General features: G+C 47.1%; 1 protein-coding gene across 1 annotated transcript in view; it reads left to right on the top strand.

Annotated features, from left to right (window-relative positions):
- PolrMT (mitochondrial RNA polymerase) overlaps positions 1–21514 on the top strand; it is a 229510-nt gene that overhangs the window by 32136 nt on the left and 175860 nt on the right. Inside the window, 1 exon segment of the mRNA XM_068351814.1 lies at positions 1269–1400. Coding sequence (XP_068207915.1) covers positions 1269–1400 — 132 coding nt within the window.

Genomic DNA, 21514 nt, shown 5'->3' with positions numbered 1-21514 from the left:
CCCCGGGATAAGTCCTACATCTAAGTGAAGTGAAGCAGTTCACCAGTGTGTGAGGGGGGGAGGGGTAGCTAGCTACCACTCCCCTACCCCCTTGCTAACTAGCGCGGGGGGTAGTTAACCCTCGTTAAAATTCTAATGGCTCGTCATTTCAGCTACGCCGAAAGTAAAACCCCATGTAAATAGCTAAGGTTTGTATGGTTAGGAAAAATACAAATTATCTCTGAATTTGTCATTTTTATCTCTCCCCTGAAGCAAAGGAGAGGAGCCCCCTGATGAAGTAGCCTCATCTAGGGTCAAGCTGACCCCTGTCAGGACATCCAAGGGAAGGTCGAGTGTTGTCATGCTCGCTCCACCTTTCCATCTGGCTCCACACCCAATGATTCGAGTGGAATCCTCGCGTAGGGAAGAGTCTCTAGACAACTCCTTCTGACCTTTTACTATCGAAGAGGTCCCACGAGTGTAAGATAGTCTCCAGACCTATGGAGGATATGATCCTTCCCCCTACGGCTGTCCAGCAGAGTGTCATCCCATCTAGACCTTCTGTCTTAGAGACTTTCTTTCCTCCGAGGAAGGAGTCCAAAGACTTGATAACTCTGCCTAAATCCTCTTCAAGGATGACGAGACCCACAGAGGGGGTCAGGGAATCGACTTCTGGCCATCATAAGGAGGATCACGACCAACCCCAAGATGATATCTCGTGGGTGGAAGACATCGAACCAGCTGCCAGGTTTTGGCCTGCATGAGGTCCCTCAATGGGTTGGCAGACCCGGCGTAGCTCCTCAAGAGGGCAAAGACACAGTCTTGGTTTGTGTTTATGGTACGCACAAACCTGTGCAGTATTCAAAATTGAAAGCGTGGAATTTAAAAATGTTTTTCTTATTGTTTCATTGTCTTTTTACAATTACCACTAGGTCTTTTTTTAGGCTAATGTGGTGTTCAACACATGAATTCCAGGTATTTTAATTGAAATAAATAATTTTAACTAAACTGAAAAATTTCAATGATGTAATTATCTAGGATTAATAGAGTGAGATGAGAATGCAACTAGGGTAAGACGATGCTTTGTCCTAGCTTGTTCTAAGTGCGGGTTCTTCTCACCAGCAGACAAAATAGGTCTTATGAAATTATATGGCATTTTTTGTTTTATAGTGGATGAGCTCTTGTTTAAACGAATAGTATATGAATCCAAGGTTGATATTGAAATGATTAAGTATTGTATAAAATTGTATGCTTTTTTCATATTCTGACATTCTTGTTCTGTTTTCCAGGTAAATAATGGGTTGCTCAATCGTGCATTGCACACATTACTATACTACCGTCAGATGTCCATCCATGGGTCAGGAAAAAAAATACTCTCAGTAGAGCCTTATAATATTATACTTCAAGGACTTGCAGAAAAGGTGATAAAAGAACTTTTTTTATAATAAATTGTAGAAAATTGTATTTCTATTTATTTGTTTTTAGGCATTCTTTGGTAGCTTTAAAAGATTTAAAAATGTTAAAACTTATTTGCAGAGGTTTTATTTTGTTTTTGAACTGGAGAAAATAGTCTAATGTATACAAATCTAGAAAAGTTTAGGATTTATTATTGAAAAGAATCTTAACCTAGTAGTCATTATGCTTTAAACATTGTAGCCACCAGCTTTCTACTACTTGCTCTCTTATCTCCCCTTCCCTTATAATACCCTGTACACCCAGTAGGTGGCTCCACTGGGTAAATACACAAGTGGCCATTATATCTTGAGAGCTTCATATGATTGTAGTATGACAAACTGTGTGGACTGGCCTCTTCTGCTCCTGCTCAGTTTTAGATTGAGATGGGTATTCTTGAAGTGGAGTTGAAGGAGTTAAAAGCTACTGTATGTCTCTATCTGGTTATTCATTTGTGTATACAAACCTTTTTGTCCTTTAGAATATGGAAATGCCTTCATTGGAGCTGTATTAGCCGTTCAAATCATTAACAAGGCATGTAACGAAAGGTGGTAAGGTTGGGCGAGTAGCCACACTCATTATCCTGTCAAAAACTCTAAACCATTGTCTTCGGCCGCAACGAGCACGGTCATATTTTAGCCCCTATGCAAGGCTGTTTAATATTTTTTCTCATACGTTTTAGTTTGAATGGTTGATTTAGCCTTTGTATTAATAATGAAACAAAGCAGGAATGCAATTGAAGAATGAGCACCATATCAGTTTATGGCCAAAGCAGTAATAAATCCACTCACTCTCTGCCCTAAGGGCAGGTTGTTTACAATTACTCCATTATGTTGAGTGTAGATGGTGACCTGTTAAAGACAGGGAGATTCTTTGAGGAGGAGGAAACTAAGTCTCCTCCAGAGACATTCTTAGCAACACTCACGACAATGGCTAAGAGACTTTTTAGCACTTTTTGCAACCCATAGAGTTTACATTTACTGAAGCTTCTTGGTATGTGCCCCTAGCTTGGTCCCTGGGAGTATGCTTCAGGAGTAGGGAGAAGTCAAATCTAAATTGGAGTGGTTTTCCACGGTTGGTTGAGTGTAAAATTATTGTCTCCTGTGTCCCCGTTGCTAGTGACCTCAGTGATGCCTCTGGAGAGACTCAAGATTGAGGACTCTGCTTTTCAGCTCTTGAGTCTGCTGCCTTCATCAACCAACTGTTCTGTGCAGTTGCATATTTTAAACACAAGACTTACCCGGTAGTTATATATATAGCTTACGTCCCCGACGTCAACGGCAGAAAATTCGAAACTCGCGCCAACCGCCAGTTGGATAGCCAGGTGTATCACCCCTGCACCCTAGCGAGGTACCTGGGAACCATTCCAGTGACCCTCATATATTCCCTGCCGTCGCTAGCGGCGACACGTGAATTCTACTCCGTCATTACTGATCGTTTTTTTTGGTGAAGTACAAATCTTTGGTTATTGACTCCCGCTTGTTTTTTATCTCGCTTTGGATATTTCTTGATTTTGTTTGGATTAGATGATTTTTGACCTTTGCTGGTATGAATTCTCTTTAATATTTCAAAATGGCCACCCCCCCTATAACTTTTAGGTTATGTGTGACTAGTGGGTGTAAGACCCGTATGGCTAAAGCCTCTCTTGACCCCCATTCTCTCTGTGTTGCATGTAGAGGTAAAGAGTGTGATTTAGGTGATTGCTGTGACGAATGTGTTTTGCTGTCAGAGCATGAATGGATTGAGTTTGATAGATACAGACGTAAACTCAAAAGGGATAGATTGAGGCGTAGTTCTTCTCGCTCATCTAGAGATATTTCCTCGTCCCATGTCATTAATCCTATTCCTTCGCCTGTAGTGGTAGACCCCGATCCCACTATTGCAATTGCTAATTAACCTTCACTAAAAGATTGTTAGTGGCGATTCAAGCTCTCGGCGCTAAAGTTGAATCTTTGGCTGCGGACAGGACACAATTGATGTCCGATGTGCGTCTATTAAAAGGTGAAGGTGCAAGTGCAGTGAAGTTAAGTGCAGTGGAGGGTGTGCCTGCTCATGTCTGTCGTCCTCCTAGTCCTAGACCTCTTCCAAGCTCCCCAACCCCTGGGAGAAGGAATGTCGAAAGGCGAAAGGAGACGAGAGGCTTTATCAAATGAGCAGACGTCCCCTCGAACGTACCTGTGGGCGCCTCCCAGGACGTTCGGCCTCACCATTGGAAAGGTGAGGTTAAGTGTTTTTCGTCGTCTTCGGATGACCCCTTGCCTTAAAGAGGCTGGAAGCTCGCTTCCAGACCTCTTAAGAGGTCCTATGATAAGGCCTATCGACGTCCTGCTAGTTCAAAACCTGGATGCAGTCACTGGGATACTCCAAAGCCTTTTGAAAGCCCCCCGATCAAATGTCCTTTTAGAATGCTGGACGTTTCCAAGGATCCTTCTGTGCACTCAGGACCAGGCTTTACCTCATTCCAAGCTCCCAAGCAGCCTTCAGACTGGATTTCGCCTTCTAGGCGCTCTGTTCCGTTTAGCGATGAGGAGAACGTTATGATTTCATCACCGTTTTCACAACGTTTGGATCCTAACTTTGTAATTCTTCAAGACATGCAAAGCAGGCTCTCATACTTTATGCAATCATACCAGCGCAGCGACAAATCTCCTATCAGCGGTCGTGATCGGAGCAGCGAGCCAGGACGTGTTTCCGAGCGCCCTCGTAATCGGGGATCTAAGCTTCCTGCTAGCCGCTACGAACGGCCTTTAGGAAGTGATCGTGATCGTTCTCCTAAGTCCGCAGTCCACGGTTCTTTTATTGAACGCGATCGAGACAGTGTGCCCATGCGTTCTTCTAAGAAAGACGTCGGACGTCCTGTTAAACAGGTTATTGAACGTCCTTGCGAACGGGTTACCAATCGTCCTGTTATACAGCCTTATGTTCGTTCTTTGGATAAATCTTTCGAACTTCCTTCGACTCAGGCTCCTGGACTTCCTACAGAACAGGCTGCCGATCCTCCTTCGGTACAGGCTGCCGAACGTCCTTGCAAACAGGCTGCCAAACGTCCTATCATTCAGGAAGTTTCCCTTTCCGCCAATTATTTTAGTGAGCTTCCTTCAGGTCACGTTTCCGGGAGGATTACAGTTGAACGAGTCTCTGAACAACAAGCGGTTCGTAGTACCGAACGCTTGTCAGCAGTTGACGGCAAGCGTGTTTCTGAATATGATCCTGAACGTCCTATCCCTTGTCATATTTCGGATGTTAGTTTGGATTACGATGAGGAGGCTTATTCTTTTCAAGACATCGATGCGGTTCATGTACAGGAACTTCTCGTCTCCGATCGAGCTGATCGCGAGCGTTCGGATGAGTCGCACGCGACTCTGCCGCCTGTTACTGTTCGCAATGAGCCTATTTCTATTGCGGTTGGCACTCAGGATTTTTCTGAAATTGATACCGCTCTGAACCCTACTGCTCCCGGAGGAATGTTGCAAGAGAAGGAAGTAGAAGCCCAGCTTTCTCCTTTGGAGTTTGATGACGTTTCAGAAGACGAGGACTCTGTTTCTTTCCGTCATTCTGTCGATCTTAAAAACTAATGAGAGTTTTTACGGAAGAGTTTTCAGACTTTTTTGTGCCTATAGCTCCGCGCTCGCCCCCGTCTGAGTTTACTCTAGGCAAAGCCTTTAAGAAAGCCCGCTTTACTAAGATGGTACTGTCGCGTTCGTCCAAGAGAGCTCTTAAATTAATGGGTGACTGGTTACAGTCTAAGAAGGCCTTAGGAAAGACGTCTTTTTCCTTTCCTCCAGCTAGACTGGCTTCGAGGTCGAGCATCTGGTACGAGACGGGAGAAGTTCTCGGCTTGGGGATTCCTGCCTCTGCCCAGGGAGATTTCTCAAGCCTCGTAGACGCTCCTTGTCGGTCGGCCATGAGAAAGACCAAAATATTTTGGTCTACTTCAGAAATGGACCACCTTCTCAAGGGAATATTTCGAGCCTTTGAAGTTTTTAACTTTTTAGACTGGACACTTGGGGCCTTGGGTAAAAAAGTTGAGACTTGTAAAGAGGGGGATACCTCTGCCCTGGTCCATTTGATGTCGTGCATGGACAAAGCCTTGAGGGATGGCTCTAATGAACTTGCAGCTCTTTTTTCCGCAGGCATCCTTAAGAAAAGAGATCAACTATGCTCTTTTCTTTCGCCGGGGTGACTCCCTTCCAGAAGTCCGAAGTTTTATATGCACCTCTTTCTCCATTACTGTTTCCGCAAGAACTTATCAGGGAGATTTCTTCAGGTTTAGCTCAGAAGGCTACTCAGGATCTTGTCTCCAAGACTGCTAGAAAGGCTCTGCCTCCCTCTTTTACCAGCCGCAAGCCTAAGGAAGATACTTTTCCCCAAGTTTTCCCAGCCCTTTCGAGGAAGATCTTCCAGCAGGGATAGCTCCAGACCTGATGCTAGAAGGAGTAAGAGAAGAGGTTTCAGAGCAGGGCGAAGCAGAGTCTGACTGCTTTCGCCTTCAGGCAGTGGGTGCCAGACTACTCAAATTCTGGCAAGCGTGGGAGAAGAGAGGAGCAGACCAATGGTCTATTCAGATCTTGAGGGAGGGTTACAAGATCCCCTTTCTAGGGAGCCCTCCCCTGGTCTTAGTTCCCGTGGATCTCTCTCCCATATACAGAGAGGAGGCAAAGAGACAAGCTCTTTCGATCCAAGTGTGTCTTATGTTAGAAAAGGGGGCCATAGAGAAGGTTCAGGATATCCGTTCATCTGGTTTCTACAATCGGCTATTCCTGGTACCCAAGAACTCGGGGGTATGGCGTCCAGTTCTGGACCTGAGTGCGCTGAACAAGTTCATCATCAAAACGAAGTTCACCATGGAAACTTCGAAGTCAGTGCTAGCAGCAGTAAGGAGGGACGACTGGATGGTCTCATTAGACCTTCGGGACGCCTACTTCTACATCCCCATCCATCCGAGCTTCAGACCCTACCTCAGGTTCGTTTTCATGGGAGACGTCTTCCAATTCAGAGCCCTATGCTTTGGCCCTTGCACAGCACCTCAGATCTTTACGAAGCTCATGCTGAATGTAGCAAAGATCCTACATTCAAGGGGCATAAGAGCCTCCCTGTATCTCGACGACTGGCTTCTCAGAGCGCACTCTTACGATCACTGCCTGAAGGATCTTCAGACAACCTTGGACCTTGTGAAAGAACTGGGTCTCCTTGTAAACAAGGAAAAGTCTCTCTTGGTTCCATCTCAAGAGATTTTATATTTGGGGATGACGATACGGAGTCAGATTTTTCGGGCTTTTCCGTCTCCCTTAAGGATAGAGCAAGCCAAGTTGAAACTAAGATCGTTTCATAGCAATAAAGTTTGCTCAGCAAGGAAATGGATGAGTCTGATAGGAACCCTCTTCTCCTTGGAGCAATTCGTCCCACTGGGAAGACTGAATCTTCCTCCTCTCCAGTTCCATCTCAACAGCCATTGGGACAAGGAGAGGGACTTAGAAACGATGTCCATTCCTATCACGAACCCCATCAAAGACTGCCTTCGGTGGTGGGAGGAACCAGACAAGTTCCAGGAAGGTCTCGACTTGTCAATAAAAAGCCCAGACCTTGTGTTATGCTCCGACGCCTCGGACACAGGATGCGGAGCAACCCTAGACAAGTTAGAAGTCTCGGGTCTATGGGCAGAGCCCCAAAAATCCTTGCATATCAACCACAAGGAGTTGTTGGCAGTTCTTTTAGCCCTCAAAAGTTTCGAGGCTTCAGTCACCAACAAAGTAGTTGAGGTCAATGCGGACAACACGACAGCATTGGCATACATCTCAAAGCAAGGGGAACACACTCGATATCTCTGTACGAGACGTCAAAGAATCTCCTGATGTGGGCAAGAGAGAGGAACGTTATACTTCTCACGCGATTCATTCAAGGGGAGAAAAACATTATGGCAGACGGAATCAGATCCTTCCAACAGAGTGGACCCTCAACCTTCATGTGTGCAAGAGCCTGTGGCGTCTTTGGGGTCGCCCTTGCATAGACCTTTTCGCAACCTCGAAGACGAAGAGGTTAGAGGCGTATTGGTCCCCTGTTCCGGATCCAGAAGCACTCCACATTGACGCTTTTCTGTTGGACTGGTCCAATCTAGATCTCTACGCCTTCCCACCTTACAAGATCCTGTACAGAGTAATACAGAAATTTGTGACATCCAAAGGAACCAGGATGACCCTAGTGGCTCCCTATTGGCCATCAAGAGAATGGTTCACAGAGGTACTGGAATGGGTGATAGACAACCCAAGAATTCTTCCTCTAAGAGTAGATCTGCTCAGACAACCTCACTTGGAAAGATTGCATCAAAATCTCCACGCTCTTCAGCTGACTGCCTTCAGACTATCGAAAGACTCTCTAGATCTAGAGGCTTTTCGAAGGAGGCAGCTCAAGCTATTGCGAGAGCAAGAAGGACTTCAACCATCAAGGTCTATCAATCTAAGTAGAAGGTTTTCAGAGATTGGTGTAGAGTCAACTCTCTTTCCTCATCCAGTACATCTGTAGCTCAAATTGCGGATTTCCTGCTATATCTTCGAAGGAAGTGCAATTTCTCCTCCTCTACTATTAAAGGCTATAGGAGTATGTTAGCTACTGTGTTTAGGCATAGAAACCTTGACCTCTCTGGCAATAAGGATCTGCAAGAGCTTCTCAAGTCTTTCGAGACTTCAAAACGACGGAACCAAGATTCTCCAGCCTGGAATCTGGATATTGTTTTGACGTATCTCATGAGCGACAGGTTTGAGCCGCTGGGTTCAACTGCCTTGAAAGACTTCACTATGAAGACTTTATTTTTGGTCAGTCTTGTGACAGCCAAAAGAGTGAGCGAGATTCATGCGTTTAGCAAAAACGTTGGATTTCGTAATGGTAAAGCTGTCTGTTCCTTGCAATTAGGCTTTCTTGCCAAAAACGAACGCCCTTCTCAGCCTTGGCCCAAAGCATTCGAGATTCAAAATCGTACGGATCTGGTTGGAGATGAGGTAGAAAGAGTCTTATGCCCAGTTAGAGCTCTGAGATGCTACTTGGAGAGAACAAAAGACTTACGAGGCAAGTCTGAATCTTTGTGGTGTTCAGTCAAAAAGCCCTCTTTACAGATGTCTAAAAATGCCTTGTCATATTTTGTCAGGCTTTTAATTAAGGAAGCTCATATTCATTGTAATGAATCAGACCTTGGACTTTTGAAGGTCTCTCATGAAGTCAGAGCAGTGGCAATGTCGGCAGCATTCAGGCAGAACAGATCTCTACAAAGCATAATGGACACGACCTTCTGGAGGAGCAAATCTGTGTTCGCGTCATATTATTTGAAAGGTGTTCAGACTTGTTATGAGGACTGTTTCACTCTGGGTCCATTCGTAGCAGTGAGTGCAATAGTGGGTGATGGATCCACCACTATGCATAATCCCAATAACCTTTTCTTCTCTTGGTACTTTTAATTGTTTTTTATGGTTGTTTGTGGAGATTGTGTCAGTCTTCCACAATCATTGATTTTGTCAGGTGGTCATGTTTGTTCCTTGAGAGCACCTGGAATTGGTTATTGGAGGAGGTTCTGTCATGATGAGGTTTTGACACCGGTTTGACAGTCCCAACGAGATCTTCAGCCCCCTGGGAGGATCGCTGGATCTCATAAGGCTAGCAGACATAATGAGGCATAGTATCATTGAAGTCAGCTTCCTTAACAGGTACGAACCCTTAAGTTTTGTTTTAATTAACTCTTAAGTAGAATTCCAGATATGCTAGCTGTCTCTAACCCTCCACCAAAGGTGTTAATCAGCTATATATATACTGTAACTACCGGGTAAGTCTTGTGTTTAAAAATTATATTTTCATTAATAAAATAAATATTTGAACATACTTACCCGGTAGTTATATACAATTTTAGTCCCACCCTCCTCCCCTCTAAGAGACTAGAGGCATGGAATATATGAGGGTCACTGGAATGGTTCCCGGGTACCTTGCTAGGGTGCAGGGGTGGTACACCTGGCTATCCAACTGGCGGTTGGCGCGAGTTTCGAATTTTCTGCCGTTGACGTCAGGGACGTAAGCTATATATATAACTACCGGGTAAGTATGTTCAAAAATTTATTTTACTAATGAAAATAACATTTTTGCATTTTTTCCACTTGTCAAGTCCTGAGATTTTGGTGAAGTGTAGCAAGTTAGTTCTGTCTAGTGTGAAGGTGGTGACTTTCATGATGCACCAGTCAGCAAACCAATTAGCCAACTGAGTCCTAAAGGGGACTCAATTCTTCAAGCAAGTTGGAGAAGAATCGATGTTGACATTTTACGAATGCCCCAGTGTTGTAGGTTATGTCTCTTTCCTTAGATGGATGTAGAGGTGAAGGAAGGCTAACCATGACTCCCTCGTCCACTGTGCAGCTGCATTCATGGTTCCAGGCCATTCAAAGAAAGCTGCAACAAGAAATCTGGTCTGTGCCACATCTTTGTGATAGGCTTTGTAGAAAGCTCCAGCTGCTTCCTTTAGGAAAGGTGTAGACTAAACCTCAACCATTTGCATCCAATGTGCCCATTTCAGGTGGGGTGGTGGAGGTAAGAAGGGATGACAGGGTTGGCTAGGGCACCAGCCACTCATTGAGATATCATCACTAGAGAGTTGTTGGATACTTTGACTGGCCAGACAGTACTAAAGTACATTGGATCCCTGTCTCTGGTTACAGCTCATTTTGTATTTGCCTACATATACACCAAATAGTCAAGCCTATTCTTTTTACGTTCTCCTCTGTCCTCATACACCTGAAAACACTGAAATTGCCAATTCTTCTTCACCTAAGGGGTTAAGTACTTCAATGTAATTGTTCAGTGGCTACTTTCCTTGTGGTAAGGGTTGAAGAGACTCTTTAGCTAAGATAAGCAGCTCTTCAAGAAGAACACTCCAAAATCAAACCATTGTCTATAGTGTTGGGTAGTGTCATAGCCTCTGTACCATGGCCTTCAGCTATCTTGGATTAGTGGATTAGAGTTCTCTTGCTCGAGGGTACACTCGGACATGCTGTTCTATGTTAGTTCTCGTCCTCTTGTTTTTTATTTTTTTTGAAGTTTTTAAAGTTTATGTATGAAAGATCAAATGCAATGTTGTTACTGATTTGGAAATGCTTAATTTTGTTTATTACTTCTCTTGTAGTTTATTTATTTCTTTTACTTTCCTCACTGGGCTATTTTTCTCAGTTGGAACTCTTGGGCTTATAGAATCTTGCTTTTCCAACTAGGGTTAGCACTCAGCTTGGAATAATAATAATAATAATAATGATAATAATAATAATAATAATAATGATAATTAATAATTAGTAATAATGATTGATAATAATAATACTAATAATAATAATAATAATACATACATACATACATACACCAAGGCACTTCCCCCAGTTTTAGGGGTTAGCCGACATCAAACAAATAAAACAAAAAAGGGGACCTCTCCTCTCTACGTTCCTCCCAGCCTGACAAGGGACTCTGTGGAGGATTAATTTTAATTTAATTTTTTTTTGCCAAATCAGGAGAGAGAGAGAGAGAGAGAGAGAGAGAGAGAGAGAGAGAGAGAGAGAGAGAGAGAGAGAGAGAGAGAGTGTTTATTTAAGTTTTGTCAGGGAGAGAGAGAGAGAGAGAGAGAGAGAGAGAGAGAGAGAGAGAGAGAGAGAGAGAGAGAGAGAGAGAGAGAGAGAGAGAGAGAGAGAGAAATTGTTTACAGTATTGGCTTTAGTTTGTCACAGAGAGAGAGAGAGAGAGAGGGAGAGAGAGAGAGAGAGAGAGTTGTTTTAGTATTGTTAAATCGAGACATTTAATTTGCTTTAGTTTTGTCAGAGAGAGAGAGAGAGAATTTAATTTGCTTTAGTTTTATTAGATCGCGCGTGCGCGAGAGAGTATGTGTGTATGTGCGTTTGTGTGTGCGTGTTTTGTGTGTCCGCGGTGCGCGCTGAAGAAAAAGGGTAATTAGCGAATGATTGTTTGAAGTTGGAAAGATTGTTGGTATAATTGAGGTTGTTTGTTTACCTTTTTAGCTAGGATAGGGTGGTGATGAATGTCTTGGGCGAAAGCATTGGATATCGAACGATAGAAGGAGTCGGTTCTGTATTTTTTTTGCTCTTCGAAAGCCGGCTGTGAAGCTTTTTTTTATATTCTGAGTAAGTACTGTTTTTATTTATTTTTGTTAGGCGCGTTCATGAGTGATAGAAAGTTTATTGTTTACCTTTGATTATAGTGCGATAGTTGTTAGTTAGGAGTGTTCATAAGTGTTTTTCTTTTTTATTTTGGCAGGCCGCGATTCCTCCTTTGGAGAAACTTAAATTTTTGATAGATTGATGACGACCTGGACCGTATAATATGAACATAGGAGAAGACTGCGGATGTTATATTTAGACTGGGAGATATTGAAAGAATTTTATTTGTTGACGACCCGGCTGAAAATAGATTTGTTCTTGTTGATGAGGATGACATGATGATGATGATGATGATGATGACCACGTTTAATGTTATTGGACAGTCGAATTGACTGTTCGTTATTGTTTGCCAGGAGTGGTGGCAATTGGTTACAAAGACTGGTGCCAGTGTGTAGAGTCTGTGGACGATGGTGGCCACACACAAATATTAATTTAAGAAGTTCTCGTATGTTTTAGTATTAAGTTTGATTATTTTTGCTGGGTTATATATGACGACTGGTGTTTTAGTGTTGTGATTTTTTTTCAGTGTTTAAGTATTTTTCGGTACTGTGTGTGAAGTAAGTGTTTTCAGTACTGTATGTGGACTGACGGTGTTGGGTATATTTAAAGGCTATTGTTTTCCCGATTATTGGAGAATTCTCGGTACCCTTACGCACCGATATCTATTTATCCAGCAAATTTTGTCTGTTGAATTTAATGTGTGATTTTTGTTTTCGGTTGCGGTAAATATAGTTTTAAGGTTATGTTTTGTTTGTTTTTCCCTTCGTGCAATAGTCCAGTTTGAAGTAGAGTCAGGGGAAAGTTTGTATTGTGGGATATTGAGAAAGTAAGAGTGATTAAGGGTGTGGGGGGTTTGTTTTTGTTGACATTCCGCCACAACTCAACCGAGTTCGGCTGGTACTGCTAGGGTGCCACAGCCCACCCTCACCCGTTATCAACCACAGATGAAGCTTCATAACGCTGAATCCCCTACTGCTGCTATCTCTGCAGTCATCCAAGGCAACGGAGGAAGCAGCAGGGCCTACTGGAACTGCGTCACAATCGCTCACCATTCATTCCTACTTCTAGCACGCTCTCTTCTCTCTCACATCTGTCCTCCTATCACCCAGAGCTTCCTTCACTCCATCCATCTACCCAAACCTTGGCCTTCCTCTTGTACTTCTCCCATCAACTCTTGCATTCATCACCTTCTTTAGCAGACAGCCATTTTCCATTTTCTCAACATAGCCAAACCACCTCAACACATTCATATTTACTCTAGCTGCTAACTCATTTCTTACACCCGTTCTCACCCTCACTACTTCGTTCCTAACCCTATCTACTCGAGATACACCAGCCATACTCCTTAGACACTTCATCTCAAACACATTCCCGTCACTTTCATTCCCTACAACTCCGATCCATACATCACAGTTGGTACAATCACTTTCTCATACAGAACTCTTTACATTCATGCCCAACCCTCTATTTTTTTTACTACTCCCTTAACTGCCTCCAACACTTTGCCTCCTTCATTCACTCTCTGACGTACATCTGCTTCCACTCCACCATTTGCTGCAACAACAGACCCCAAGTACTTAAACTGATCCACCTCCTCAAGTAACTCTCCATTCAGCATGACATTCAACCTCGCACCACCTTCCCTTCTCGTACATCTCATAACCTTACTCTTACACACATTAACTCTCAATTTGTTCCTCCCAACCGACCAGAATTTTGTGTAGTTTACCCTACCTCCGTTTTCTCTGCGGGGTAACCTCTGGCGGAGTGATAGGCGCCATGAGGCAACCCGGGGTCAGAGAGCGTGCTCGCTCAGGTCTCGACCTCCAGTAAGTTTTCTGTCGTGTCGTGATAATATCTCGCCGCGCTCTCTTTACCCAGTGCGACCCTTTGTGTCCCCTGACCCCTTGTGTCCCACGCGGTCCCCACGTGGCCCCCTTGTGTTCATACCTTACCTTATCCTACCCTTTCCCTCTGTGTTCCTGTCTTGTGGTGCTTTACTGGTTCGTTATGGAGCATCCCTGCCGTTGCCCCGGGGCTATGGCCGGTAAATCTTGTGGGGCTTTTCTGTCCAAGCCGGAAGTCGACCCCCACTCCTTGTGTTCGTCGTGTAGGGGCAGTGTGTGTTCCCCTGCAGCCACGTGTCCGGAGTGTGAATCCTGGAATGAAGTCCAGGGGGTGCGCTACGGCACCAAAAAGAAGAAGGCTACCAAGAGGTCGCCAAAGAAATCAAGCATTGCCTCGCCTCTTGCTTCGCCCGATGCCTCTTCAGAGAGAGCTTCTCTGCCACCTTCTCCTACCCAGAGTAGGGGACGAGGTAAACCTGTTGCGGGGAAGCGGCCCATTGCTCTTCCCCAGGAGTCCGTGATGTCTGTTGGTGGGGATGTTGTGTCGGCTCAGGCAAGTGGGGGGCCTGAGGGAGGGACGGGAGTGTGTTCGGGACGAGGGCCTGGTGCCAACAGGTCCCGTCTCTACCGACGATCCTATGTGGGGGAAGGCTGCCACAACCCCTTCCCCTGCTTCTTGGATCTGCGTTTCAGGTACGTCAGCGGCAGGGGGAGATGTCGAGATGGAGGATTCACCGAGTTCGGACCCCCTCGCGTGGGCGCCGCCGAGGACGCCCTTCAGGTCGCCAATGAGACTGGAGGAGGAGTTTGACACCTGGTTTACCTGTAAGAAAGTGCCTCGCTTTCCCCCGGCGCCCTCAGCAACGCTCCCGCCCGTCTTTCTCCAGCCTTCTTCATCAGCGGACCGGCATGAAGAACCACCAGCAACGCGGGACGACTCGGACCGATCAGCACGTTCGTACCAGTCTTCGGTCTCCTCTTTTGGGTCGTACGCTTTCTCCTCGGAAGACGATTGTCCGACGGACTCGAAGAGGAGACGAGACAGGTCCCGCAGGAGGAGGTCCCGTTCCCGTTCCCGCCACGCCAGGAGGCGTTCCAGATACCCCAGGAGGAAACACAGGAGGAGCCGCTCGTCAAAAGAAGAATGGGTGCGTGTCACCATCCCATGCAGTCACCTCCTAGGAGCTTCAGCAGCCCCGAGTACCTCTGGTTGGCTCCCGAGAGCTCTTTCTCCATCCTCGAGGTACGGCCCCTCCAGCAGGCCCGAACATCGGCGGAAGTCCTCCCATCAGGTCTCGGTTGACAGGCATAAGCCCGCGAAGGTTCCGACTTCATCCGCACAGCGGAGAGAGTCGCCCCTTCGGACTGGCAGCCTTGTCCCGGCCCACGGCCCTTCAAGCAAACGCCCTGACCTTAAGAGTCATCCAGCTAGCACGGGGAAGCCCGCAGCCACGTGGATCCCCGCAGGAGGGGGTAGGCCCATGACGGATACCCTCGTCCCAGCGAGTCGAGCCGCCGAGAGCTCTCCTCGAGAGAAAGATGCCTCCACCTCAAGCGGAGCCCTCTGCCTTAGACGTTGCTACTCAGGCGGAGGACCACTCAGCCGAGGGCCTTGTCGATAGCGGAGAATGTTAGACGGACGAGGTCTCCACATATAGGAAGGTCTTAGCCCTCATCAGGCGCCATCATAGGCTGGATGAGCCGAAGCCCTCGACGGACGAAGCCTGGGTCTCCGGGCTCAGCAGAATGGTGGATAACCCTGTGCAACAGAGGCCTTCGCTGGCTCTTCCCCTGGCGAGGGACGTTAGGCTGGGTATGGACCACATAGATAGGTTCATAGCCAGCCAGGCGGATGCTCCCAGGAATCAGAAAGCCTCCAAACTTCTCCAGGGGCTTAAGACACAGAAGCGTTTTTATCTCCCGGAGGCGCGCCGCAGAGGTCCCTGTACGGTTGAGCCAGCAATTGCCATCTTTAATCAGGGAGCCGCTGAAGACAGGCCTTCCTCCGCTCCAGTATGTTTTTCTCCGACGGAAACCTGCATGATGGAGGACATGGCCCTGGATTTGGTGTACGTCTCATCATGGTTAGACTGGTGGGCCTGCACGTTGGTAGGTTTTCAGGACTCCCACGACCTCTCCGTCCCCAAGAACCAGACCTTGCTGAGGGATCTAATTAGCTCAGGAGGGAAGGCTCTCAAGTTCCTATCGTATCAGTCCCTCTCGCAGGCAGTCAACTAGGTCCTGCGGAAGAGGGACACAGTCCTGAGTAAGTTGGTCAGGAGACTACCAGACAGAGAAGCGATAGCCTTAAGGAACTTACCCCTGTGGGGCGACTCGGTGTTCCCCCTGAGGGCAGTGGAAGAGACTATGGAGAGGGTCAGGAAACTGAAGGATGTGGGAGAACCCAGACCCCCTCCAGCAAGACGGCCTGCCCATAGGAGACCCTCTTCGGATGTCTCTCACCCTCCCCGTGCCTTGCCGATCCAGCCCAGAAGGGACGCCCCGTCGGTGTCATGGCACCACCCCTCGCAGCCCTCCCGTAGGGGTACTTCGGCCCCTCAGGCGAGCTTCAGACCATCCTACTCTAACTCCAGGAGAGGACGTGCCAGCCGCACCTCTCGAAGGAGATAGGATGGGAGGCCCCCTACTCCTGCCGAAGCCTCAGGTAGGGGGATGCCTCAAACACTCTTGGCAAGCATGGTGGGACCACGGAGCGGATCTGTGGACTGTAACAGTGCTGAAGGAAGGATACAGGTTGCCCTTCCTAGCGGAGCCGCCCCCTCTGATCCCGAACCAGCAGGCAGAGTGCTTGGCACCCAAGGACCCCTTGAAAAAGACAGCGTTGCAGGAGGAAGTTTTGGCCATGCTCGCGAAAGGGGCAGTAGACCAGTCAAGAATCCAGGACCGGGGTTCTACAGCAGGCTCTTCCTGGTGGAGAAAGCGACAGGGGGCTACAGACCGGTCATAGACCTCTCAGCCCTCAACAAGTTCGTGTGCAAAACCGACTTCAAGATGGACACCCCGAAGTCGGTTTTAGCGGCCTTGAGGGAAGAGGACTTCATGATGTCCATAGACCTCAAGGACATCTACTTCCAGATCCCTGTCCATCCCTCCAGCAGGAAGTTCCTAAGAGTAAAATGGAGTACCCAGACATTACAGTTCAGAACCCTCTGCTTCGGTCTGTCGACAGTTCCTCAGGTCTTCACGAGAGTCTTCGCAACAGTTTCAGCCTGGGCACACGAACAGGGCATCCGCCTGATTCGGTACCTAGACGACTGGTTGTTGCTTTCAGCCTCAGAGGGAGCACTGAAGGAGCAAGGCGCGAAACTTCTGCGGTTCTGCAACGTCTTGGGTATCATCATCAACCTGGAGAAGTCTCAGCTGATACCCTCCACCAGGATGACCTACCTAGGGATGGTTCTAGACTCCCGGTTGGCGAGAGCCTTCCCCTGGGCGGAGAGACTGGACAACCTAGAGCAGATACTCCGGCCCTTCCTGTCGGGCCAGCCCAGGAGAGCCAAGGACTGGCAGAGGTTGATAGGCCATCTTGTGTCGTTGGAAAAGTTAGTTCCCCAGGGGAGGCTCAAACTCAGGGGCGTGCAGTGGAACCTGAAGGAGCTCTGGAACCAGGGGACTCCTCGCACAAGAAAGTCCCGGTGTCCCCGGAGATGGAGGAGGTCCTGAAGTGGTGGCACGTCAGAGCAAACATCCTCAAGGGAATGTCCTTCGCAGTCGACCCTCCGGAGATGCTCCTGTTCACGGATGCATCCAAAGAGGGTTGGGGAGCCCATCTTCTCGACAAGGTAGCAAAAGGAAAATGGGACTCCGAGGAGAGGAACCGGCACATAAACGTGCTAGAACTGATGGCCGTGCAAAGGGCATGCCGAGAGTTCGTCCATCTACTCCGGGTAAACACCGTGGCTCTGATGTGCGACAACGCCACGGTGGTGGCCTACGTAAAAAAGCAGGGAGGACTGAAGTCGAGGGAACCGTGCAGTCTCACGGCGGAATTCCTGGAATGGGCAGAGGAGGAGCAGATCAAGATCACAGCCAGGTTCATTCCGGGAAAGAGGAATGTCTTAGCCGACGGCCTCAGCAGGATGGGTCAAGTTGTAGGGTCGGAATGGTCCCTACACCCAGGAGTGGCCAAGACCATCATCCTGAAGTTGGGCTCTCCGGTAATAGACCTCTTCGCCATGAGGCTAAACGCACAGCTCCCCGTGTTTTATTCTCCTGTGCCAGATCCAACGGCAGCATTCGAGGACACCTTTCAACATCCTTGGGACAATCTCGACGTATACGCCTTCCCCCCCTTCGGAATGCTCAGGCAGGTCCTCAACAGGGTGAGGCGGGCGGACAACTTGTGGATGACTTTGGTAGCGCCCTGGTGGACAGAGAGAAAATGGTTCGCAGACCTAAAGGAACTGGCGCGCCTTCCGCCTTGGCCTCTTCCGAACAGGCCAGACCTTCTCCGGCAGCCTCACTTTCAAAGGTTTCACGAAAACCCTCGGTCCCTCCACCTTCACGCGTGGAGGTTATCGAGCGTCTCCTGAGGAAGGAAGGACATTCGTCGAAGACCACAGAGAGGATGTCAGGTTACCCAAGACGTTCGTCGGTCGCGGTATACCAAGCGAAGTGGGCTACCTTTACAAATTGGTGCTCCTCGAAGAACATCAGGCCATTAGGGGCCTCCATTCACGAGATAGCAGACTTCCTGGTCTATCTTAGGGACGAAGTGGGCACGTCCATTCCAGCCTTCAAAGGAGTCCAATCGGCGTTGGGCCAAGTCTTCCTCCTAAAGGGCATTGACCTAGGTGCTTCCAGGCATATCTCGATGCTCATCAAGAGCTTTGAATAGTCATGTCCCCCCCAGGCCACTAGAGTGCCCCAGTGGGATGTGGGTAGAGTGCTGAAGATGCTATCGGAACCTCCCTTCGAGCCTCTTAGGATATCCTAGACAAGGAGCAGCTCACTCTCAAGAACGGTCTTCCTGTTAGCCCTTGCTTTGGCGAAAAGAGTAAGCGAGATTGATGGGCATTCTTACGAGGTCGCTTACTCGAAGGGGTGGTGAGAAGCTACCTTCAGGTACTTACCCACCTTCGTGGCCAAAACTCAAAAACCCAGCTGTTTGGAACCCTAGGTTTGAGGGGTACTCAGTGCCAGCAATCCCGCGGGACGGACAACCCGAGGGACTTGCTACTGTGCCCAGTCAGGGCAGTACGGAAGTACCTAGAGAGGACGGCCAGACGTCGCCCCAAGACCAAGAGTCTGTTTGTCTCCTCAGGACTGGTGAAGAAGCCGGTATCCAAGAATACGGTCTCCTGCTGGCTGCGACAGGTAATCACGAGAGCCTACGACAGTTCGGGAGTCCCCCTTCCGGGAAAGCCTAAACCCCATGACATTAGAGGCCTGAGTACTTCGTTGGCCTTCGAGAGGAACATGGCAGTGGTCCAGATCCTGTGGGGCAGGTACGTGGTCAAGACAATCCACCTTTACGGCTCACTACCTAAAGGAATGTTCGAGAAAATCCTTGGATGGGTTCTCTCTTGGTCCCGTCATTTCTGCTCTCCAGAAGATTTAAGGTGTAGCCCCGGGGAAGCCGTGGGCGGTAAGTCCAAGAGACACAGGTTCCTTCCTTACCCTTTTTTCCCCCCCGATCACCTTCCCCTTCATGACCCTTGATTCTTTCACCTTCCATGGGATACACTGCCAGTGATAGAATACGTCTCCCAGGATTTTTACAGCGGTGAGTTACTTAGACACTAAGATAGTTTTTTGCGTAGTTTCCCTATTTCTTGTTTTTCTATATTTGAGGTCAGCAGAACCTAGCCTCCTATCTAGGTTCCTCTTTTCTCTTCGTCGACGGTCTCTAGGTCCGGAAGGCCATTCCCACCTCCTAAAGTATAGGTCTCCTAAGAAAGTAGTTCGAGGTAAGTACTCCCGTGTTGGAACAAATCACAAATTTTAAGTAATTTGTATTTTTCCTAACAGTACTGTACTTACCTCGAACTACTTTTGGGTTATGGCCCGCCCATCCTGCCCCAAGTACCTTACAGGACTTCATAGAAACCTATCTAGCTAAAACTTATTGGAGGTCGAGACCTGAGCGAGCACGCTCTCTGACCCCAGGTCGCCTCATGGTGCATATCACTCTGCCAGAGGTTACCCCGCATAGAAAATGGAGGTAGGGTAAACTACACAAAATTCTGGTCGTGTTGGGAGGAGATCCCAGATACTCCTAAGAAAGTAGTTCGAGTTAAGTACTGTTAGGAAAAATACAAATTACTTAATATTTCGTGATTTCCTTCTCTCACACACCCTTCCAAATTCTGTCACTAATCGGCCAAGCTTCTCTTCCGCGTCTGCAACCAGTACAGTATCATCCGCAAACAACAACTGATTTACCTCCCATTCATGGTCATTCTCGTCTACCAGTTTCAATCCTCGTCCAAGCACTCGAGCATTCACCTCTCTCATCACTCCATCAACATACAAGTTAAACAACCACGGCGACATCACACATCCCTGTCTCAGCCCCACTCTCACCGGAAACCAATCGCTCACTTCATTTCCTATCATAATACATGATTCACTACCTTTGTAGAAACTTTAAACTGCTTGCAATAACCTTCCACCAACTCCATATAACTTCATCACTTTCCACATTGCTTCCCTATCAACTCTATCATACGCTTTCTCCAGATCCATAAACGCAACATACACCTCCTTACCTTTTGCTAAATATTTCTCGCATATCTGCCTAACTGTAAAAAATCTAATTCATACAACCCCTACCTCTTCTAAAACCACCCTGTACTTTCAAGTTTGCATTCTCTGTTTTATCCTTAATCCTATTAATCAGTACTCTACCATACACTTTTTCCAACTACACTCAACAAACTAATACCCCTTGAATTACAATACTCATGCACATCTCCCTTGCCCTTATATAGTGGTACAATACATGCACAAACCCAATCTACTGGTACCATTGACAACACAAAACACATATTAAACAATCTCACCAACCATTCAAGAACAGTCACCACCCCCTTCCTTCAACATCTCAGCTTTCACACCATCCATACCAGATGCTTTACCTACTCTTGTTTCATCTAGTGCTCTCCTCTCTTCCTCTCTTGTAATCTCTCTCTCATTCTCATCTCCCATCATCGGCACCTCAACTCCTGCAACAGCAATTATATCTGCCGCCCTATTATCTTCAACATACAGTAAACTTTCAAAATACTCTGGCCACCTTTTCTTAGCCTCCTCTCCTTTTAACAACCTTCCATTTCCATCTTTCACTGTCTCTTCAATTCTTGAACCAGCCCTCCTTACTCTCTTCACTTCTTTCCAAAACCTCTTATTCTCTTCATATGAATGACCCAATCCCTGACCCCACCTCAGGTCAGCTGCCCTCTTTGCATCACTTACCTTGCGCTTTACTTCCACATTTTTCTCTATATCCTTCCTACGTCTCTACACTATTACTCTGCAGCCATTCCTCAAATCCCTCTTTTTCTCTTCCACTTTTACCTTCACTCCTTCATTCCACCATTCACTGCCCTTCCCCATGCTGCCTCCAACAAACTACTTGCCACACACATCACTTGCAATCCCAACAAAGTTTTCTTTTACTAACTTCCACTCCTACTCTAAATTACCAGTTTCTCTTACTTTCACTTCGTCATATGCCATTTTCAACCATTCTTGATATTTACTTTTTACCCCCGGTTTTATTAGCTCTTCAACCCTCACTAGCTCCCTTTTTACATCCACCTACTCTATTCCCCCACTCTTTTGCTACAACTAATTTTCCTTCCACCAAAAAATGATCAGACATACCGTTAGCCGTACCCCTAAACACGTGCACGTCTTCAATCTTCCAAACATTCTTTTAGTTATCAACATATAATCCATTAATGCCCTTTCTACCACTCTTCCATTTGCCACTCGTACCCATGTTTACTTGGTTTTATCTTTCTTTTTGAAAAAGCTAGAACTTATCACCATCTCTTGCTCAACACACATCTACCAGTCTCTCACCAC

The sequence above is a fragment of the Palaemon carinicauda genome, chromosome 28 (assembly GCF_036898095.1).
Source record: "Palaemon carinicauda isolate YSFRI2023 chromosome 28, ASM3689809v2, whole genome shotgun sequence".
Classification (NCBI taxonomy): domain Eukaryota; kingdom Metazoa; phylum Arthropoda; class Malacostraca; order Decapoda; family Palaemonidae; genus Palaemon; species Palaemon carinicauda.
The sequence above is the reverse complement of the archived record's forward strand: the minus strand, read 5'-3'. Positions and strand labels throughout refer to the sequence as shown.